At 39.0% G+C, this 24,483-nt stretch overlaps 1 protein-coding gene across 5 annotated transcripts in view; it reads right to left on the bottom strand.

Annotated features, from left to right (window-relative positions):
• Window positions 1-3,620: 3,620 nt before the first annotated feature.
• Window positions 3,621-24,483, bottom strand: part of ATP11A (ATPase phospholipid transporting 11A) — a 138,781-nt gene continuing 117,918 nt past the window's right edge. For 2 of the 5 annotated variants that reach the window (XM_075424899.1, XM_075424918.1), the window contains 6 exons: window positions 23,285-23,420; window positions 22,679-22,702; window positions 17,521-17,586; window positions 17,126-17,229; window positions 15,115-15,280; window positions 3,621-7,805 (listed from right to left, as the gene is read on the bottom strand). In XM_075424899.1, coding sequence (XP_075281014.1) covers window positions 7,548-7,805; window positions 15,115-15,280; window positions 17,126-17,229; window positions 17,521-17,586; window positions 22,679-22,702; window positions 23,285-23,420 — 754 coding nt within the window. In that variant the 3' untranslated portion in view covers window positions 3,621-7,547. Of the gene's footprint in view, window positions 7,806-13,062; window positions 13,152-15,114; window positions 15,281-17,125; window positions 17,230-17,520; window positions 17,587-22,678; window positions 22,703-23,284; window positions 23,421-24,483 lie in introns of all 5 variants that reach the window. The other 3 variants (XM_075424927.1, XM_075424934.1, XM_075424908.1) reach the window with 3 other exon arrangements.

Here is a 24,483-nt window from a genome sequence, read left to right as displayed (position 1 = left end):
TCAAAAACAAACAAGCAAAAAAAGATCGCAGTAGTCTTGAAATGGCTGTAGTGGGACTTCCCTACATTTTGGCCAGCTGACTTAACGAGCACTGGTACTATGATTTACAGAATATTTTTAATTGCTGCACAGTAAAAGCTCTTTGCTGCAATACCATGAATTCAACTTTCCTGCACAGATGGCAGCAGAAGACTGTAAATTGTGTACAATTACAACGATTTCAACTAAATAACCAGCTTTAGGAGCAAAATCTTGTTTTAAGAAAAATGTTCTCTGAAGGCTTACCTTGTGGTTGCACAGAGCATTTGAGCTGCTAGTGAAAGTTCCTGGTATGACACGTAACTAGAAGGCCAAGATAAGACAATGAGCAACGTGGCAGGGGTAAAGTTGATCAGCTTTACTCTCATTTTAGCGTAAAGTGGTAATGCTGCGGAGCTGTTTCCCTATCTTGCTGTTTTCAGAATGCAAAACAGAAGTAACTGAATACAAGACTTGTTTAGAAAATCTCTTATTTCTAGGCTTACAACCCCGAACAGGCAGACGTTTAAATGAAGTTGCAAAATTCTCTCCAACAGCCAAGTGTTTGCAGTAAGCACCTCCTGTATCGTACACAGAGCAGTACTACCTAGGTAAGGTCATCTTGGACTCCAACCTGTTAGCGGAGGAAATGTTGTTCTGGACGTGCGCTACAATGGATGCAAGTACCTGCTCTGTGCTGCTGCTCCAGCAAACGCCCAGCGAGGTGAGAGGGCATCAGGTAGCCGGGCATTTCCCACAGGCATGCAGAAGTCCAGGGCCTCCAGGCCTCCAGGGAAGGTGGATTCCAAACCTCACCCGAGGGGTCGGAGAGAAGCCTGGCTCGTGTTGCAGTACAATTTACAAGGGAAGGATCTTCAGCTTTTTTCTATCTGGACCAGCTCCTTTCAGCACAGTGATGCACAAACACTGCTTCTGGGCTAAACTAATACATAATTCACACTTTCCAAGAAGAGTCACTCGAAAGCCCAGTGAATCCCAGCTGTTACTGAGCTGTATCCCTGCATCAGTGTTCAGCTTTGTGGTTGTGTGCCCGAAAATCCCTTAGGAGGCGAGGTCTTTCTTTCTGGGCTGTAATTTTATCAGAATAAAAGGGAACACAGTACCTCTTCATAGCTGGGAATAAACAATTAGACTTCAATCTAATTGATATTGACAACTTTCTCTAGCTATGCAGTTATAACAATCTGAGAAGCAAGCTGCTCAGCTCTTCCTAGAAGAATATTCTTCTAGGCTAGCTACTTGGTTGGAAGTATTTTCTGCAATACAAGTCAGGATACCACTTGTTGGTCTTCAACCTTGGACCAGGATTTGTTTTCCTTTTTTCCTAAAACTCAACGTTTATTAGATAGCAAGATCTAGCTTTCAAATTTAGTTAACATTTCACTGTGAAGTATCTTTACAAAATACGTTTAAAATCTCAAGGTAAGCGTTGTTGTGCTTTTTGAACAACTGTTAACATTGCTTTCCTTGTTAGAGACAAAAAGCACATCAGTTTTCCCCACATTAGAGAAGACGACTGGATGTTAACGGTTCTTCCTGATACCATGTGAACACGGAGTCTCTCAACCTAGCAGGACACTGCATCATATGAGTTTTTAAAAGCTTAACACACCAAGAGATTTCTTAACCAAAATGAATAATGGAAAACAACAACAAAGCTTTTGGTGGTTTAAAATTGAATATTGCTCTTGTTTGTCTCCTTTAAATGGAAAACAAACAAACTTAAATTATTAAGAGTCACTGCTATTAATTTACCACAGACTCATCAGTGAAAAAAGAAATGATCACACGCTGGAATTTTCCGATAAACACATCTGAACCTAGATGGGGGATACCAGGCATCTGATCAACTATTCCACGTAACGAAACGAGTTAAGGGCTGCATTTGGTTTTGTCCCCGTCCTGTCGCTTCACAGTGTAATTGCAGCCTTTGAATGGCTATGAGTTTTGCTTCAGCATTTGAATGGAATTAAAAGACCTCTAAGTATGTGTAATGGAAAGACACAACAACATAGTTTTATTAGAATGGTCAAATACTATTTTTAAATTCCTGTAGAGTATCACCTGAGGAAATCAGAATATGCAGAAAACCAAACCAAGAAGCTTCAGTCTATCTCCAGCCTATCTCTCTTCTTATCAAAGTAACCTTCAGGAAAGATTTTACACAGCACTGTTGCATATATTGCAGAAAAAAAATGTGGTCTCATAGAATACACGTAACAGCTTTCAATTAATTCTAAAAGGTCATTTACTAAAAGAGCATAAACAGATAAAGGAAAACTTAAGGTATTCAATTTAGAATACTGTTCAGAAGCCACTGACTTTCCTTTTTTCCTTTAAATAAACATTTTACATGCAAAATAAAAAGATGTCAACTTATGAGTTAACTTTGTTCCTCTTGCTACTTTGTTCCTCCTGAAGTCCAGATGCATCATCACATTACTTTTTTCAAAACCAATTTCAGTTTAATAACCCTATCTAATTGCAATTTATGCCTTTTTCCTTCACTGCATGAGTAAAGGGAAAAACATCTTCTATGTTTACCTTTTCCCCTGAAACTACCTTTTCCAGAAGCTCATCCAGTAGGAAGACAAAATTTCTTGACGTGCAAAAGGGAGATGGGTACAATATGCCTGTATTCTTTGGACAAAAAGTTCATATAAATACAAAATCGTTACTCTGAAATCTTTATTAGGGGAAGTGCGAAATCAGCACACAAAGTGCTCAAGCACCTTACGTAGCCCCAGAGCAGCAGCGGAAGGCCCCCAACCCAAGGCTCTGCCCAAGTCGCTTTGCGGTGGCTGCCCAGGGCACCGTCAGCCCGACCGTGTCCGTCTGCCATGCAGCCTGGGACGGTCTGGGAACTACAGAAAGCCCCGTCATACTGTGACACCAAATGAAAGCAAACGATGGTATTTGTGTGCTCTGCCTCTTCTGTAAGGATCTGTGAACACTGCTCCCAACTCCAATGGCAAAGAATTGTTTTCACCTTTAATTAAGTTTCTTTAAATTGCCAAAACTGCAGAAGAAAGGAGACATAGCTCTGGGCACCTGCACAGCAGGACCGTTAAAGAAATCCAGACCTTCTCACGCGAGGCTTACAAGGTTAGTTTGGAAAGCACTTCGCCAACCTGTGCAGGAGGAACAAAGCTCTCCTGGACTGGTACAAACTTCCATCAGCTTTGCAACAAACCCCCCACCCTGTTCATGTTCCAGCTTTCTCCGAATTTCCCTTTTTGTCAGCCTGCTTTTTTAGCTGGCTACATACACTCACAGAATCACAGAATGGTAGGGGTTGGAAGGGACCTCTGTGGGTCATCTGGTCCAACCCCCCTGCCAAAGCAGGGTCACCTACAGCAGGCTGCACAGGACCTTGTCCAGGCGGGTCTTGAATATCTCCAGAGGAGGAGACTCCACAACCCCTCTGGGCAACCTGTTCCAGTGCTCTGTCACCCTCAGAGTGACTCTTTGACCCTCAGAGTCACTTTTCGAAAATAACTGTGACTACAAGCATATTCAACAACAGAAGCAAACACTCTCTCCATTTTCTGTTATCTACTTACATTTTATTACAGACTAATATGAAACCATCTCCTATTCATACTAGAATTATTTTAATTACTCGTGAGCAAACTTAAACCAGTCTTGAACGTTTATATTTATTGCAAGCAGATTCACGTCTCCTGCTTATACATTCTACATAAGGATCCAAAATGTGACTGAATATAAACAAGTTATATTTGGTTATCTACAGAAATAAAAGTTAAAAATAGCACTGAAAAGAAACTTTACAGTAATGCGTTCACACACTGTCTCTTCAAATCAAATAAATGATGTGGTCTAGGATAGTCTAAACATTAGATCTGAAGGCTGATTTATTTTCAAATAAATGCACCTATAATTGTACAATTAAAAGTAAGTGTCAGTATTTGGTGCTGATGACTGCAGACATCTTTAATGTTTAATGCACAGATAACTACCCCGCAGCCCCCAGACAGCAACTTTCGCAGATTCTACTTTACATTAGATCATGAAAGGACATTTAAAACGCAATGTGTACATAGCACTGGATTTATGTCAGCGACAACGCAGATTAAAATTCTGTAATTTTTCATAAGGTAAAAAATCAAAGCGATATAAACTGATTTTTAGATTATTCTGCAAAGTAGAATCACGTACTTTTTCACTTTCATAATACTTCCACGAATTTCCATTAAAGCTTTTTTAACAGACAGGAGCATGAGCACAATGATCCCACTGGCTTCCAAAAGAAAAGTAGTGCAGTTGCTCAATGAAGCTATTGGTTTCCTTTTGTATTTGCAAGCCAGCTGGGTCAAGACAAACAGGCTAATGCAAGCAAGAAAGTAAACTGTAAGCTTTTACATCAAGTGGCTGAACAAACAATTACTGTACATGGTCAACCAAACAAGATCTTTTGCCACAAGCCACTGCAGGAATATATTAACTTCAGTGGCCAAAAAGCTTGAAATACTTTCTAAGTCTTCACAGACATTTGGTTAGCGCTTACCAGTTTCAAGACATTTACAGAAGCAGTTATGGAGACACTATGCTGTTAAAGCTGCAACAATTCAAACAAGGCAAATTAGGAAGTTAAATAGATTTTTATACTTCTCCCCTTTAATTCTTTTCTTTTTTAATACATAAAACCCTCCTTTCAGTGTCCCATCCATAATAAAACCTTCTGATGCATTTTGAGATCTAACTTCTACTGTTTTGTCTTTGTATCGTCTGATCTGTTCACAGCGAAGGGCCACGTGGACACCTGCGGCAGCGGACGAGGTTTGCGTGGCAATAGTAACAGGGACGGCAGCCAAAGCACATCAAGTGAAACCGAATTGATGTCTTACGGCTTTTCCATTCAACCGTCTATTTTAACTAACAAACACTACCAACTTTTAAAGGTAAAAGTATTGCTAAATCAAAACAGAAACTTCCACTTAAATTCAAGCATTTTTTCTCCTCCAACAAATGACATGTTTAACTAAAATCTCCCAAGCGCTTGTATAGGTGTTTCAGCCTGAATGACACTGTCAGTAATTTCTAAGTGGAGGGCTACATGAAGCTTGCAATAAACGGCTTTGTTAGTAGGCAGAACAGGGATGCAGCATTTTCAAAAACATCAAGCAAAAAATCTCCTTATTTAAGGCTAAAAGATGGAACTCAGAAAAGTAAAAAAGCAGGAGGCCTTCTAGAGTAAAAAAGCTAGCAGTAATAGCACGGCACTGAAATTACAGCGCTCTAATCGCCGCTGCCACAAATACCAACAAAACATCAAGAGTTTGGGTGAGACTGACAGAGCAATAGACCTGGATTTCTAATTTGACATTCATTAGAATTTTAACATTCAGCCACAACTCCGCTCTAAGCTAAATTTCAGTGGCCAAAACTCATAGGTATAAAAAAAGCCTTCAAAACATATACTTAAAAAAAAATAGAAATGGTGTGTTAACAAACGTATGCGTAAACCAGATTTATAAATAGCTACAGTATGAAAAATATTTCAGTGCAAAGGCAATTTTAAGATTTCTAAAAAATACATTACAAATAATTTGTTAACTACACACAAGAAATTTGTCACTGCTACTGGTATAAAATCTATACCCATATTAACTTTTTAAAAATATATACACCAGTGTTTTATGTAGGGGACGGCTCTGACTGACCAACATTCAAGTCTGCAATGGCAAGTATATGTACACACCCCCCCCCCCCACGTGGATTTCAAAATATTACTACTGTGAGGATATTCTTTGAAACTTAAAAGTGCTACATGTTATATGGTAAAAATACCTTCATCTGTGGTGCTCACCATTAGACTTTTAAAAATTCTCTTATCTTTGGTATACTGAAAATTTCACAACTCACCTTAAAATCTGTGCTTGTCCCAGGGCATTTTAATCATATTTCACTGTTTGTTTAATGCAAAAATCACTTGGAATATTGTGAGGAACATTTCCTAGTCAGTTGATTTTTCTTTTAATAAGAAGTAGATTAGTAAGTAAACTATTTTGCCTTTTTTTTAAAAAAAAAAAAAAACAGAAAAAGGGAAACGTTTTTTCTCTGCCACCCTAGTCCATTTGAAAGACACCTAACAATGTCTTGGCCAGGTCTTCCAATAAAGGCTGCAGGTCCAATTCCAAATATTTTGTTGTCACATGAAATACATTTTTAGCTAACGTCCTCCCAGAGGTATTTAATGACTATGGTTATTAACCAGTTCTACCCACCAGGCTGAAATTGACTGAAATCAAGATTGCTCCTTCTGATATTTTTGCACCCCAAAATAAAACACTGGACTGAAGAAACAAGACAAGGACACAGCTAACAGCTGAATCAGTGCACGGTAACGTAAATGTAGCAGAGAAAACAGAAGTGCAAGTTGGCTGTCATTCTTACAGTAACTCAAACAGCACCCCTGCAGTCCAACTAGTTTCTGTATCACCACCACGGTTCAACCGTCAGTGAACCGCCGTGTGCCACCTCGTGGCTTGCTCGCAGACGTTGTGTGCTCTCTAACACATCTACAGAGCCGCTTAGCCAGTATTTAACCACACACTCACAATAAAAGTCAGAGGATGAATCCAAATAGTAAAAGACGCTTATTTGGAAAAACTGCCTTTCTTCTCGTAAGGGAAAAACGCGTCAAAAATAATATTGATGTATGATACTTTCTGCTGTGCATATTCTGCGGTCACGGGGGTAAGAAGTGGGGACGCTGGGTAACCCGCACCTTTGACAAGTTCAGAGACCTTCTAGGCAAAATGCTTACACTCAGTTTTTGAGTAGCAGATAGCAACGTTGATGATATTTACCTATTTAACAGCCAACTTGACTTCCTATAGCGCGTACATACTCTACACAAGGGTTGTTTTGCCTGTCTTTCTAAGGGGGAAGACTAACGGAAAACCAGACACAGCCCTGATTTGGCCACTTACAAGGAAGTGAACATTAGAGAGTGTTTCTTGAAAGCAGATTTGCACAGAGGAAACACCAGTTTGTTCTACAGAAAGAGCAAAGAAAGAAAAAGGACAGAGGAAAATCAGAAACAGCACTCGTTAAATACGCTTTAGGAGGCTTTCATGGGAGATAACTGAGGTCATTGCTTCTGGCTGAAAATTAAAACTGTTGATCTCAAAGTGTAGGTCACTGACTGAAACTATACACTTCAAGTAACAAGACAATGACTAAAGATGACAGAAGCGGTAAATGCACAAAAGTCTTGACACAGGATGAAGAGAATTTTTAGTGCTACCAGTCTCACAGTACCAGACTGTGCGGATTGTTCAATTGCTCCAGTAGTTCAAAACATAAAAAGAGGCCTATTGGCCTGGAAGGGTTCATACTTCTAGCTCTTGATCCTGTTTGTCTGAACATTACCTCAGACAGCAAAAGCCACGTATAGTTTAATATATTTCTGTGACACGTTTGTTTCCTGAAAGAAGAAATAAACAAAAATACAGTTTTTAAAGGCTTGACTTGGTGGTGTGTCATACTGACGTTTCCAAACCTGACTCACTGTAGCGGTAGCCTGCACTGGAACGGCAAGGCTTATTTGAATAGCCAAAGACAGATGGAAGTATTGAATAATCAACGCCTCTCCAGTGCGTAAACATCATTTTTTTAGAATGAGAATTAGACCTTCTTGCTGGGGAATTGCTGCAGTCACTGCTCCTGTATCCTGGGCTTTTCAGACAGGCAAGAGGTGTGAATTCTGAGATGTGCTCCCGACAGTGCCTTGATGCATTCTGTTAAAAGGAAAAAAAACCCCAAATACACAGTAAATAGATGGTTTTGGAGCTAAAAGTGTAGCAATTGTGCTCTTTCATAGGGCTGTTGTGCCCTTAGCATAATAGTGCCTTTCACTAGATCGCCACTCTGGCTATTTGTTTCATGTAAAGGTACAAACCCTCACGGTGTTGAGCAATCAACCATTTTCAACATGACCAGTTTTATATTAAGACTTACACCACCAGGCATAATCTTACATATAATCTCTAAACCTGATAATGGACTCTTTAGAGAACAGATGAGGACACAGAGGACTGCTTTCAAGTTGAACTGTTTTAAGTCAGGTTTATATTTCATTTTGCAATCTCTCCTGGTACATCTTTTTATCTCTGAACTTTTTTAGACAAGATTTCTTACAGGGAAATTTTAAGACAGGACAGATTCAAGTACTTTGTCCTGTATTTCCAAAGAGAGGGAATTCTTTACAGTCTGTCTGTGCTACTACATGAAAGTTCCAGAGGTTTAATGCACTTGCTTCGTATTTCTAAGCAGTATCTTATTTTGGACTTGCTTAGATTACCAGTAGCATCTATATAGGCAATTTATATTACAGATCACAATACTACCTTGGTCTAATTGTCCATTAAAATTTATCTGTACCACATAACTACTCCACACTCTGGCGGAATCGGTACTTACACTCAGGAAATACTCAGGACTACAGTAACACCACAGTTGCCTGACAAGGCCCTGGAACTTGCACAGACTAAATGAAAATTAGCACAGCACCTTCACCAACGAGTTTATCTAATTCTTCTCACTAACTGCACACATAATTTCCAGTTACTGTTACAGTGGTATGGAGGTTATGTGACTATATTTAAGATATAAATGCATCATAGGCACGATCGAAATCAATGTTATCAATCACTCCATGAATGCTATAGAAGGCAACTACTCCTCTATTCTTATGCATCCCCTTCCTCCTTCCCTGTTAACAGCAACACAGAAACAAAAGGGACAAAATCACAAATTAAATGTTAATGATGTAGCTTATGGAAGTTTGGCTGAGATTTAATATTACACTTTCAATGCCAATTGCAAGTTTGAAACACTACTCTTGCATAACCAAGAGCAATCAGAAAGCTCTCTTATGACAGTTACTCTTGGAAAAGTCTGCAAACTATAGCAAACTGCTCACTAACAGTGAGGCCTGGGTTCTTTCCAACACACATATAGACCAAATACCAACATTAATACAGAAAACGGTAGATAATCAGGTCACAGACTGGCAGACTTTGTCTTGGAAATGTTGGAGGGAGTAGTCATACACTGTATGGTAACTGTTTTTCCTATTCTTCCAGCTAGGAAGTGAAGCATTTTAGTTACCATACGTATTTCTAAAAATAAAATCATGCTTTCTCCATGCATAGCTCCAAGGCAGGTGCTTTCAACCTGCCATGCCTGAAGCTACTCAAGAAAGCTGCTGTTTTTTACTACTACTTGTTTAGCAGTCATTAAACGTGCCCCTCAGCTACCTTGAAGCCCTACAGCCCACACCAGCACATTACATTGCTTTTGTCCTCTTCACATATTGGTACTTTGCACCTGCACTTAGTTCCTCATGTGCCGGGAACTAAGTGGGTCAGGGGAGCATGAAGGGACCAGAGCAGATGCGGCATCCAGGTGGGAATGTATCCGAGTAAAAAGAGCACCTTCCTACTTATATGTGTTTGTGTAATCAGTGGCGTGGCAAGGAAACGATGTAAAGCAGAGACTTCATTCTACTGCCCTAATGTTTGAGGATTCGGAGCTCAGCGCTCACACTGCTGTCCTGGGTATCTGGCAAGGCTACCACACTTCTCTCTCGATCCCAGGCAGCAACGCAGCGACGTGCTGGTCCATACAGAACACAGAGCTCTGGTAGATACTGTCAGCTATGCTGCCCCGGTCTCCTGATCCAAGGGCCTACTCACACAAATAACTCGCTTCCTTTTGTGTGTTATCTTCCTGTTTTACTGTCTGCATTTGGTCTATATATGTATGCAAGAGCATGAGAGATGATGGATAAACTGCTTGTGTGTGAGAATTACTTCTGACTTGATGTCTTCTACACCATGTTGTAATGGGAGTACACTCTGCAGTAACGACTGCAGTTCTTCTAGAAGAAATTCACACAACACCTGTACGTCACAGTGCATCTACAGGACTTAAATATGGGTATATTGAGTCATTATTTTGCCTTATATGAGTAAGTGTCTGAGACAAAAAGATCTTACCTGTAGCACGGAATGTCTCTTGCAAAAACTAGGCTCTCCCAGTAAAACATAATGATTTTGTATCAATATTGATAAAGTACATCAAAAACTCTGGAGGAAACAGTTGATTTGTAAATAGCACAGTTCACCAATAGCAATTAATCCAAACTGGCAACACGTACAATACTGTTACCTAGCTTTGATCTAAGCTGAAAGATTTCCTTCAAGAAGTGGCCCATCGCTGCTCGCCAGTGCATTTAGGGCTGTATTATGTCTCACACTCTTCTGCAAGGATGAGGAAAAACAGTGAGACTCTTGCTGAATACAAGAGGGAAATGTGAATGAGTTGTACCATTCGGTACAAATGCAACTACTGTAGCAAAGTCCTGTACAAGTGATGGATTTTCTGACAGAAGTAAAAAGGAAAGGTTATCCAGTATAAAACAAGGCTGCTACTTCTCGATCCTGAGGTTAATCCTTTGAGCCACTCTGAGCATGTTTTTAATTCCATTTTGAACTCTGTTAAAAATACTTCATTACTCTCAAAAGCACTTAACTGTACCGTGACTAAGTACCTTGGGCTGCGTGTCCTGCCCCTCTGACAATAACCTGTACTGAACCGGAGAGGTCCCCGTGATATGATGAGGCCAAATCGATTCCAAACTAAGGAGCAGATGTCCCGCTTCACTACTCCCCAGAATAACCAGTACAATGAAGGGAGCACTGCCCACAGAGCTGCTGGGGCTGGAGCCAAGGAAGGCTGACTTACAGCTTAGTCATTGCACCATGGAGAGAGAGGGCAGGTGGCATTACCAAGGTCACTTCTTCCACGGGATTCAAATATTGCAACAGCAAGACCCATTTCTTTCTTTCCCATAAAAGAGGAGCCTGACACATGACAAAGGCGACAGTTTGCTGGTGACCAGTTTTCTAGGAGCACTGTGCAGTTCAACAGCAGCTAAGCCCATGGAGGAACAGAAAAGTGATGAATCCCCAGAGAGGCTTCCCCAGGCAAAAGTACCGCCTGCGGTTTCCCCAAGCGCGGCAAAGGGTAGAGATCTCATACCAAGGCTGATGGGCCAATCTTGTGACTGAAGTGAAAGCGAAGTGAAAAAAGCATCAGTCAGAAGTGAAGAGAAAAAGAAAAATATTTCTGGAAAAGGGATAAAAACACAGAAGTTATTTACAGCTCAGAATCAAAACACCTGGCATTTCAGCTAGAAAATATTTGGGATTGCTGAAACATTGTCAATCAAAATGACAATTATAAAAATGAAGAGGATAATTTAAAGTCAATTCATTTTTTCCATAACAGATCTGCTGAGCTTCTGCTATTAATGAAAGAATAAAGAAAAAGGAAATATAATCAATTAATGTAGACAGGATATACTAAAAAAATATCCTATTGCTTTTTAGAAGTAAAGGCTGAAAGAAACCTCACAGCTGCACAATTTCCAGTTAAAGCACAAAATTCAGCTTGTTTCATTGAGCCAAAGAGTCACTGGGACTACACGTATAAGAAATGGTAAGATTTTGACCAAAATTACCAAAAAGCAACAGATTCCTCCAAAGCTTTTGCAGAATTCATGGTTTAGCCCAAGAAAGACAACAGTTCACAGGTGTGTGTATGCATATAAAAACATGCATTCACACATATATACATGTACATGTATGTACATATATGTATGTGTATACACACATACATATATGTCTCTGTGTATGTACATATATGTATGCATATACACACATACATATATGTCTCTGTGTATGTGTGTGTGTATATATCTATCTATCTCATGGAAAAGCTCTCTGAAAACCCCCCCAGAACTGTATCTGGAATGTTTAAAAACCTCTGAATGATAATGATGGTAAACAATCACCCACCACACACTGGAGTGACTCTCTAATAACTGAAAAATTTGAAAGAGTTGCCTCAAAGGCTTTATGTGATCTTCTTGCCTGAGGAGAACTAATACAGTAACCTGAGAGGTGGCTGCTAGTCCTATGTTAATCTTCTCAACTGTTCCAGAAGCCCTTTTATTACAGAGAAAGCAATATAGCTTACAGGAATGCAGTAAGTTTAAAAATAATTGGTTAAAAGCTCAGTTCAAAACAATCCTAAGGCTAATTAGGATAAGCTAATTTTAGCCAGAATTTTCAATATTGAAAAAACTTTGTGTATTTTCCCTGACTTACATAATTACAGTCATTTTTATTGACTGTACATTTTTGAAGGGGGAAAGAAAGAGGAAATGTATTTTTTATCTTAACCAGTTAAGAAATAAAGATATAAAATCTGCAATGGAAACCAATAGTCTCCTAGTATTAAGTCAAAAGGAGTTTTCTTGCAGGCTGTAGGGAAGCCAAGGTTTACTAGCACCACTTCTACTTGTATATTAACTGTCATATACTTCTGGATCTTGAGCTGTTTTCTTTCTAGAAAGAGCAAAGAATTTCACAAAATGAAATATAAAGAAAGCTCAGTTTCAAAATGCATGCTGGAAATAACTTATTAATAAAAAAGTTGGGTTTTCATCTATCACAGCAGAGCAGATACATTAATATATTCCTAAGATTGTTTAAATGGCTTCCAGTACCACATTTTCCGTATTACACTAGTAACATCAGCATAATCAGAATTACCACTTCTTTGCGTGGCAACTATTTCATTTACTCAGGTACAATGCAAGCATGACATGCATTCACCTACAAACAGACCAACAATTACAATGAGGATCTACGGATCCCAGATTCTTGAGGCAGAAAGATCATGTAAAATTCAGCAACAACAGTGACAAATGACAGCGATAGTGATGGATTATGACAACGATTCATAGAATCTTTGGGATAAACAAACAGAAGGAGGAAAAAGCTATACTAAAAAGTATTCTTCAAAATACAGTTGACGTGAATCAGAAATGGAGATCATGAGTATGGTAAATAACTTCTGATGATTAACTTCTTACTGTCCTTTGAATGAAATGGCCAAGCATGCAGAAAGGCAGAAAAAAGTCACCTTTTGTTCCATTAGAAACTTAGACTGCTTGAAGTCTGAGAAAGCATAAAGATGGTGGACTGCTCAACAGAAAGGCACTGATGCTTAGTCTGATTTCCCCAGGAGATTGTAGGAAGTAACCGTGCACATCATTTATGTTTAAAGCAAGGCAGCAGTTATTTAGACAAAGTGCATTGGAAGATAGGAAGAAACAAAGACAGGGAAGAAGAAACACAAGGGATATATCTGGTTAAAAGTCAAAGATTTTCTACTAAATATTAAAAAATGAATATTGCCAGGGTTAAGCCCAAAGTTTACAATTGATTCATTTTCCAGCACGAACATACAATGTTTGTAAGAAACATGGTAATACCTTTGTTTGGGGCTTTGGTTTGCTAGCTTGTTTCTTTGCACTAACCCATCCTCATTCTCTCTCTTTAGACTTTAAAATTAAGCATGCAGAACCTATAGTGAGACCAACTTCTTCAACAAGTAGCATATATGGCAGAGACATATCTATTACAGATACTGAAATACAAAAACAGCTCTATGTTCATCTGCCTGGGAATGCTTTCCTGCTATTCTTTATGCTTTCCTGTCCTCCTGAAGTGTGGCATTTTCACAACTGTACGTTCAAGGAATACAAAACAATGGCAAGGGGTTTTACTTTACAGATATGAGAGAATTTTTTACCTTTGCCAAAGGGGAAATTTTACTTTCCTTGGAAGTAAAGTTTCTTTATTCCTTTCCCCTTAATGCAAAGTGTCTTCTCAAATAAACACTCAAATGCTAACTAATCCCTACACACACAGTTGCTGGTAACCCATTATTTTAACCTGCCATTGACACCTGATGGCCTGAAAAGGGCAAGGGCAGTAACATCAAGTTTTAGATTCAACACCTCTACTATCCTTCGCCTTCTAGCATATATATGAAAGTTTGCTGGGGTCAAAAATATAGCTAACATGTTCTGTTGAGGTTGGTTTGACAGCCCCAGAATAGTACCACGCTTCTCACAGAACCTGGCTTCCCTTTTGGGCTCAGCAGAGCAGGCCCGTATTTACACCACACTTTCTCCTTTTGGGTTGATCAGAAGAAAGGAGACAACAGATTTTAAAATACTCTTCCTATTGGCACAGTGAGGCACATTTATGTAGAAATAATGTATCAGGACAGGCAAAATGTAAGTTGAAATATAAAAGAGGAAAAATTGTTAATAGAATATGAGTAAGTTTTAATACATGTGTTTTTGTAACAGACACAGCATTAGTATAAAATAGTTTGCTAAGAAAGTATTATATTACACAGATCATGCAATATGCATGTTGGCATGAGTTTACTACATATTCCTTACCAACATACTATATATTCATCACATTTATTTTAAGTGTACAAATTCTAGATTTGTTCAATAATAAAACACATATGCAGTTGTAGAGTCCCTTGGTATAGGATTGCATCCCTACTTTAAAGGGGATTTCAATAAAACCACATGGTCCCTTCCTACCGGTTTTATTTTGAGCTTAGCTTATTTTAGCTGGTTTTCCATTTTAGATAACTATGTTCAGCTTGCATGTTAAATGCTAAAACGTCCACACTAGTTTCATCTATGCAGTAAAATGGACTTTGTATAAAAGATAATTAATTCAATTCTGGGATGCAGGCAGTGCCTCCGAATACTCCAAAACAGCAGGAACAACTGCTGTCCAGGCCGATGTAAGTGCCTCCTATCTACCCTCATGGAGATCCCAGTCCCTTCACCCTTCTTCCTGCCTCACATCAGGAACCATGCTGAGCCATGTACCTGTCTCCCACCATCCTCATCAGCTGATTTCCCCACAGTTGCTGGTAGGGAGGCATAGGGATTGCCCCAGGATTCATTTAAATACCACCAAGTAAATAATAGGCAGCATCTTTCACCATGGCGCTCAGAAGCAGCTGGCATTCAACCAGTGACACACACCACAGGTGGGGAACCTCTGTTCTAATCTTGTCTCTGACCTTGAAAGAGGTGTAATATATAAGAGACTTGTGATACAAAAAAACTAACTTCACGGTGAAAAACATTTTTACCTGGATTCTTTCTGTTGCTGTAGGCCACAACTGTCTGCATAAGACCTTCTTCAGAACATCTGGAAGAAGGCTGACAGTTATGAGCAGAATTATACCCAGCCACGCAGGACCACTAGACAGCATTTGCATGAACACGTAATACATCCTCTGATAATTGAGAAAAGGCCTAGTAGGAAAAAGATTAAATAGATATTACACTTCAATACACAAAAGAAAGACTGGCAACATTAAATACAAAAACTATGACAGTGATGAAATACTTCAGGTTCAACTTTCCAGTCGGTGGAGTTCATCCATCCCAGTTTTCTCAAAAGGAGATCTAAACATGCGCTTACTAGAGATAACTACCTTCCCTGTGTCTTCCAGGCTGCAGGAAATGCCATCTGTCCTCCCTCCCATGCTGCCTCTCCCTTGCAAAGATAAACTAATTTACATTCTTATCCTGTTTATGCTCTTCCATCTACTCCTTATCTTGACCCAGATATTTTCCACCTTTCTTCTCAGTGTCCCATCCATCACTTCCCTCGTCTTTCCCAAGGCACACTCATTTGCATGTATCCTCAGAGTAAGGCTCATTGACCACACCTTTCTTCATACCTCCCCAGCTCCCCTAAGCATCTCTGATGCTTTCACGTTATGCTCCCTAACCAGTCACCGCATTTTTATCTGCCCCCACTTTCACGACCTTCACTTCTGTGTTTCCCTGTATCTCCATGGCAGCTGTGTGGTCATTAAAACACCATCACGGTACAGTAATGGGAACCAGAGGCCATGTTTACTGAAAGCAAAGATTAATGGACAGTTTGTAGCAACAGTACAATGTAAAGCCCTCCTACTAGCAGAGCAGTTTTATGCTAGTTTCCAAGATTTGATAGAAGTCTTTGCAATCTAAAAAGGTAATCAAGTTAAAATACATTGCTGCATATAAATAGTCACAGCAAGCCTGGCTGGAAAACATTAGCACGGAAAATATAATTTCTGCAAACTGTTTTCATCTTGATGCTAAAGAAACCGAGATCTGATCTTACTGAAAAAAAGCAGAGGCTACTGAATATCCAAGGAGTTGACATGTGGTTACTCATTTGCAAAGGACACACTGAAATGCAAATCCTTACTCCAAATTAAATGGCACCTTAATCACCACGCAACAGTAAGGCTCTGCTTTCTCCCTGGTTCCTCAAAATGTCTCCTTGGGCATACAAAGTATAACAGTTCCAGCAGAAGAGGTTACAAGAGACAACCTTGTAACTGGGCACTCTACAGGTGAGAAATGCAAGTTCAAGCTCCTGACGGCAATCAGGCACAGTAAGAGCTTGAATCTGTTTCGACTTGATCTCCTTCTCAAAAATTTCAGTTTCAAGCGCACAGAAATTTTTAATAGAAGAAAGCCCCCACTACTTTCAATCAGCTATGTACAAGAGTTCTGCTAATTCTTAGAAAGCTTCTTACCAACTGCAGAACAAGCAGGTGCTCAGTCATTTACAGTAAATCTACTTTGCTAAAGAAGGGGGCAAATAATGAGCTCAAACACAGGACTCCTGGTCACCCACACAACTCCAGTGTTAGTTCTGCTCCCTGGCCCTGGTTTAGTCTGCTGCAGCTAGTTCCCTCCAAGACCAGCCGAGTAGGTGAGTGACTAACCCCAGGCTGCACAGGCATGGCCTACTCTCTGACATTTTGCCTCAGACAGCCAGCCCCAGCTACCCCAGCCCACCCTGGGACTGCTTTTGGCCGATACTACTGAGACAGCCCCAGCGGCAGCCTGAGGTCTGATACTCTTCTCTTTGTAGTCTTCTCTCAAAATGTTTTAGCAGCCAGTCAGTGAAAGAAGACCTGAGCATTCTGTAATTGCTGTTACTGATGTGTTTAAAATGTGACTGCTATTCGGAGTTCTGCAATGCATAAAAGCTAAATGTAATTCTATTTGGGACAAAAAGTGAAACATATAACAACATTGTAACAACTGTCTCTGACATGACATTTGTGATGCAATTTATATTAGGGTTCATACCAAATAATTCCTCCCCAGAGCAGAGAAAAGATGATGTAGAATACCAGTGATCCCCAGATCATGAAGTGATTTATCCACGTCCAGTAGTGTGTATCTAGTGCAAGCTGAAAAAAAAACAGATGAGATTATATGGTGTTACTACTATCTAGCAGCGACAGAATACTCAGGAGATGAAATAAAATGACACCCTTTGAAAAAAAGGGAAGGATTCTGTACAGAATTAGCTAAAAGTAGTTTTACAATTTTGAGCACAGTTAAGAAGGCACAGATAGCAAAAACTGTATTTAAACTAAACTAATACGACAATGTACGGTCATACAGAGAAATTGATATAAGTAAGCAGCAATTGGAAAACAAGCTCTAAGTTTCAATGGATAAACTACAGCATACCTTACCTTCAATGTAACCGTGAATACAAGCACAGTGAAAACCAGTGTTCCAAAGGTCCAGTTTCCAAACACCTACAAAAAAATGGCCCAAAGCAGTTATAGGTAATATTATCCACTACTTTGTTAATTGTCCAGAATAAATCTCTTAAAGTTATGTATTGCTTTGTATCAGGAACTGACACATAAGCAACAACACTGAATAATTACATGATCTATCCAGTGCAAATTATTTTGGTTTCTCACCCTTGTGTGTACACACCTCAGATTTCATAGACAGGAAAGAAACCCACAATCAATGCACTCAACCTAAATTTCACAGGTATGTTTCTTAATAAAAATGAAGTGTAGCACAATTAACAAATCACTGAGATTTACAAACGAGCTGCAATAATTTCATCAATCTTCTTAAACATCATATTTTCTCTGTCTTCCTCCTCTGCTGTCCTTGGTGTTCCACAATTTCTTGGAGGTTCAACAGCATGTCATACAGATAAGTAACAGTACAAGAAAGAATGTGATAACCATCAATGCCATCTAAGTACATGACTGTTCTACACACATTTTAAGATAGAACACTTTTGAACTTGGATTTTTCTCCCCACCTACATCATGAAATCAAAACACTTCAGCTTTTCAAACGGGCAGAAATGATCATTAATGCAAATGGAGGGAAGAACTGGTGTTAAAAACGGTCACAGAGGATTGCGTGGACTGCAGCAGGTACAAGACAACCAGGATCCAGGGAAAGTAAGCAACAGAGTTCGGACACTGTATTTTAGGGGAGGAGACTGTTTTATTCGGAGCATTGCACACATGAAAGAGAAGGGTGCCCAAGGGACTGAATGATTTTGAAAGAGGAAAAATGGTGAGATCTCATGAACCGTCTTCTGCAGGAAGACATGAAATTGCAGCAGAAGACCCAGATGGCCAAGCAGGACACTTCTCAATGAATAAAAAGGCAAAATGGGAGCACAGAAGAGATGAGATTATGGGCAGGCAGCAAACGGGTAATGTGAAAGCATTACCTGGGTATAGAGGAACAAAATCACACAGGCTGAAGCTCAGCTCAAACTCTGATTAGTAAGGAGTGTTGAGGGCAACAAAAAGGATATTTACGGGTATTCTAGCTTCAAAGGGAAAACATAAGTCCACTGATGGAGTGGTAAGGCAACCTAGTGGAAGGTGTTAAAGAAAACGCTGAAGTATTCAATACTCAGGATATTAGTCTTCAAGAGCAAAGCCTGCTCCTTGCATTTAACAGCAAAGCTTGGGAATGAAAGGAGCAGCCAATAGTGTGGGAGCAACAGGTTAAGGAGTGGTTAGGGAGGGAGAGCAGTGGATGAAATCTATTTTGAATTTATCAAGGCATTTGACACTTGACTCGAACAGCATTCTCGTTTGGACCATAAGGAAGCCCAGGCTGGGTAAACAGACTACTACTTGAGTTGAAAACTGGCTAAATCACTGGGCTCAAAAGTTTAGTGATCAACGACCTGATGTTTGGTTGCTGCTGGTAGTCAGTGAACTACACCGGGGACTGTTAGTGGGGCTGACACCGCTGAATATCTCTGTCAGTGGCCTGGATGGTGACACAGAGCATCATGAGCAAATTGCCAGGTGGTACAAAAATAAAGAATGGCTGACATAATGAATGGCAGTGTCTCAACCAAGAGGCACCTCTATTGATCTGAGAAGTGGGCTAACAGGTATCTTAGGACTTTCAAGGAAGGGTGCAAAGTCTTGACACCCATGGAAGAGTAATGCCACATTTTCCAACTTACTGGCTGAGCAACAGCCCTAATGAAAAGGAAGCTGCAGTGGGGTTACAGTGGACTCCAGCCTGAATACAAGCCTCTACTGAGCTCCCTCTATAAATACGGGAAACTGCAAACCGAGCTGTATTGGGAGGAACATGGCCACTGAATCAAGAAATGTTCTCACTCCCCTCAGCCACAGTGAGGTTGAACCTGGAACATCATGCCCAGTTTTGGGCCTCTCAGTCCAGGAGGGGTGTGAAAAAAATTGGACAGGATGAAGTGGCAGGCAACCAAAATGGTTAGCAGTCTGTAGCTCTCCTGTGAAGAGAGGCTGAAGGACTTAGGTAGTCTGGCGGAGGGGAACACAACTATTTGAAGAACAATTACAAAGCTGATTAACTGTAACAGACCTCTAACTGTAACAGACCTCTCTTCATCAACAAGAAAACTTCTGCTTAGGTATTAGGAGAATTTTTTTCACTATGAAGGCAGAAAAACATTGGAACAGGCTGACCATGAAGGTTACTGAATCGCCATCCTCAGGTATACTCAAAACTGGAAAAAGACTAGAAAAAGTCTTAAGCAGCTGCACAAAGCAGGGAGTTGAACTGTATCACCTCCAGGGTCCCTTCTCACCCAATATTCAGTGACAGGGGATCCACATGGGCAACTGATAGCACGAATGTGCTGCCATGGGAAAAAGTCCGAATGGAGACCACAGCCAGCCACAAGAGAGATATCTGTAGTAAGCCAGGCTGAGATAATCTGATCAAGTGGGAATAGAAAACCATTTAAAAAATAAAAAAGTGACTGGCTGAAATATTCATTATTCTGAGTAACCATTTCGTTATTTTAAAATTACTCAATGTGTGACCAAGTGTACAGCACACAAGATGAAGTGCAGAAAACCTTCAGCATTTTGATCTTTTACTTTGATTCCTGACGTAATAATTGAATAGGGTCATGCCTTGCTACAATATTTTGTGTGCCCTAAAAATAAAACCCAACAAAAAACCAAACCCAGTGCAGTTAAAACTAGACAGGAATCTGGCTCAGGAACTTCAAATTATGCAAACATTTACCAACTTTCTTCTTTCAGTTAAATTTTTACAATACTCTCATGTCATATTTGGCATCTCTTGGAGAGCCCAGTGTCCGTCTAAGTTTCTACCCACTGAACAGATGTGTCCATGCTTCCAATAAAAGCTGTTAGGTTAAGTAAAAAAGTTTAAACAATCTTCCCCTACCTCTGTTTCTCAGGCTAGATAGAAAGCATCAGGCTGCAACCAAACCCTTCACCTACCCAACTTTTCAGTTCAGAGAACGAGGTCATAGCACAGGGACACCAGACTCCATAAGGCTGCTAATTTGGAACAGAGAAAAGTCAGCAGAGCAATATGGGAGGTGTGAGTTACAAAAACTCACAGTGTGTTTTCAGCATTGACTATCTCAAGACACTACTCATCTTTAGGCTGTGAATCATTCTTTTGCAAGTCTGTTTGTTAACAAGTATTCTTCCATGCTCTCCTCCCAGCCTATCCAAGACTTCCACCACTCCTCCTACAACTGTACTTGTTGCATCTTCCATGTTGCTGTTTGACCCACTCCACATCAAACTTTCAAATAAAAAAAAAAAATCACACAGGAAATACATTTTATTTTATGGGTAAAACTCAGATGACATTTACAATTTGCAACCACTTCTACAGTGCCTTCTTTTCTTCTTACCCTCCTTATGCAGTTGGTCTCTGACTATGTGCTTTTACAACACCAACCATGTCATATCCAAAGTGCAACCCCATACACAAAGTAATATCACAAATTAATAAGAGAGAAATCTTTGGCATCTTAGTTTTCTTTACCAGGAAATGATTGAGGCAGGCATTTATGAAGTAAATCTCAGCGATTAAAAGTACACTTTGACATTATTCTAGTAACATCAGTCTACGGCATGCAAACAGTTTCAAACAAATTTCTAAACACTGAGAAACATCCTGGGGGGATTATGTTTGGAAGTAAGCTTAATGGTATGTAAACTGTAGTATGAAGCAGGAATCAATCTATATGAAAGATGCTGACTTTCTTCGATTTTTACTGATTTTGTAACGATGGTGATTAGTTCATCTCCCGAGGGAAAGAGAATTCAGAATTTTGCTTCAGCACCCATTTTAACAATTTGGAACCTAATTTGAATCATCTTATATCACTGATGTTATTAGTGTTACCTTCAGACCTTTTATGCCCTTTCCAGCCTTCTACCTTTTCCCTGTTCCATAATAGCATATTGTTGTGGTAAACTTTTCAAATATTCAAATCTTTCATTGATTTTTTCCAGATGTGAACATAATTTAAACACTTGGAAGTAACCATGAAAAGCAACTAACATGAATGTATGAATTCATGAAAGTCTCTGACTATTCCTGAACACCAACATTTTCAAGCCTTTAAATCTAAAACTGCAACTCAAAATCTGTAAGTTTTATATGAACACACAAGCATGCATGCTGAATGATGATGAATTTTCTAACCCACTCTGACACTCAAGAGTCAGAATGTCTCATCAAGCAATACATTTTATCATAAAATGTTGACATGGTTATCTAGTTGCAGACACACACATCCAAAATTTGGAAACTGGGCACTAGTCTGGCTTTAAAGCTTTATTAAGAAGAATTTGATTTAATGTCTGCAACAGAAGTAGACTAAAATTTCAAAAAGGAACCCAGTCAGAATATTTGCAATAGAAACTGCTTATAAAATGTGTACAGGTATTAGAAGTCTAATTTTCAGGACTAGAATTACAAGCTGATGCAGAGTTTTGAACATCTGACAGAAAACTGTGCACAGTTACGTCTAATGGAAATTCATTCTGTCCTTAGAAAAGCTCTAACAAGCGTTCTCTCACACACTAGAAGTTCATTTCACTCACAGATGTCACAAAGTTGGTATTTAATGATATTTCCACATTGCATATCTAGCAAACATGTATGTTACATATAGGCAACAAAATTGTGCCCAGTTAATTTTCTCTCACTTTAAGGGTCTTTTCTAATGCCATTCAAACACTTCAGAGCATAAATTGTAATAAATTTTCTATAGCAGAGAGTCAGTAACAAAATGTAGGTAACAGAAAAGCATAGAACAAAATAACAAAATGCAAAGAAGCAAAAAGCCTATTTATTTTTTAAAGTTCACGGCTCTTTACCACATCTTATATACCTTAATATACCTTACGTAATTATTTATATTTTAGGTACTTATAAAGTAGCAATAGAAAACATATCTATCTATAGGTTTAGGTGATATTTTGAAATAATTACAGGAAATATTTAACTGCTCTTTAACAGTTTAATTAAAGAACAGTGAAAGATGAAATGGATATCATGACAAATCTGCAATAGCCTTACCATGTGAGTGCTGGTTGTCATTAGCTGAGGATAGGAAGAGAAGCAAGTAGCAAAAAGAAAAAAGCACACAAATAAAATAGACCAAAATATCAACGGGTAAAATAAATAAAAAGCAAAAGCTCTTAAAATTTGCATTCATGTGACTGCAAAGCAAGTAGAGATAGATAATTTTAAGCTACCATATGTAAAAAACAATTCGGATATTAAAAAGCTTGCTATATTTAAGCTCTTTTATGATCATTTGCAAATACTCTAACCAATAAAGTAACCAATGTCTTTTGATATGTTAATCAGACATTCATCAGATGCATGTTAGGCACGAAACAGAAAAGTTACTATGTAAAATCTGAAGGAATACTTGGAATTTACAATATGTATTTCTCCAAAATTGTATCTTAGTCCTATGCCTCTGTTTACTGATAAAAAGAATTCCTATCGCATAGTTCAGACTTTGCTAAACAGATAACCCATCTATCTCACCATAACTCATAGAACAGTTATCATCTGTGCTGGAAATCTTGAAGAAAACAATTAAAACTATGTTCATAGCACACTTGACATTACAAAAAAATTACCTTTGATTGACTGATCAAGTCCAACACTAACCTGTCCATTGCTGGTCACAATTGTGTTGTCAAACAAGAAATAGGCACCAAAAAAAAATACCACAGCATCAAACACTCCTAGGAATGTCCAATAAATAAATGCACGCCAGCGCAGCAAAGCATTCTTGGCAACATCTCTGTGTAATACAAGATATATGCATTCATTACCAGCACGTTCAAAAATCCTAGACAAATTATGTCACTCATTGTTTTTTGAAGGAAAAACAATTAAGAGATTGCATGCAAAACCACCACATTCCACATGACAACTGGCTACAATTCACACCCAAATCCTTCCTGAAAGTCTTCTCTTACTTTTTAATTTAACTTTTACTAAACCCTTTTAAATGCTGCCTGTAATTCTGCCTATTTCAACCGTACGCTAAATTCTCCTGTGCTGCACCCATTTACTTTTCAATCTTTTTACGGAAGGTGTCTTTTTGCCCGTATTTGCTGTGCATGTGATGATCCACCGTGTATTTTAAACGGAAACACTAGAGGTCTCTGGAGACTTTGCTTTATTTCCCATGGGGTACTTCTACACAGAATACAAAACAAGTTATTCATTTTATGTGGAACATGCAAAAAAAAGGATTTCGTAGCGGAGTTGAAGCTTCAGGTCAAATTCAATTTCTTGAATGTTTTCCCACAAAAAATACAGGGATTGGTCAACAAGAGGACTGTTCAGTAGCTTGTGTTTTCATATAACAGAAAAATCCAAATATTACAACTTTAGTTCTTGCACACAGAATGAGTATATATATCAACTTGGCATACATCATAGAACACAAAGTAAATCAGAACACAGTTAAATGAAAACCCTGAATTACAAAAGCATCTACTACCAACCAGTACTTTCACCATATGCACTTTAAAACCTGTCTGATGACCATATGAATTATTTTCTCCCCACAAATTACCAATATACAGTGCAAAACCATATGTGGCTAACAGAAGCCTCATCTGGCCTAGAACAATTGCACTATTGCCCAAAACAGCTTAGCAATAGACTGTTAGATATCAAGAAAACAGAAGTTTTTGACCAAATGACCTCTGACAGCATTCAAAAACCAAAGAGGTCTTCTGAATGACCATTTCTAAAATGAAAACATTCAAAATAGAGAAAACAAAAATGGGGTGTTCGGTCTCAACAGTAGTATCTTGCATTCCTCTTCAATTTCACAGATAAAACCACACCAC

This window comes from Opisthocomus hoazin, chromosome 1, assembly GCF_030867145.1.
Source record: "Opisthocomus hoazin isolate bOpiHoa1 chromosome 1, bOpiHoa1.hap1, whole genome shotgun sequence".
Taxonomy (NCBI): domain Eukaryota; kingdom Metazoa; phylum Chordata; class Aves; order Opisthocomiformes; family Opisthocomidae; genus Opisthocomus; species Opisthocomus hoazin.
This window is presented reverse-complemented; position numbering and strand designations above follow the sequence as displayed.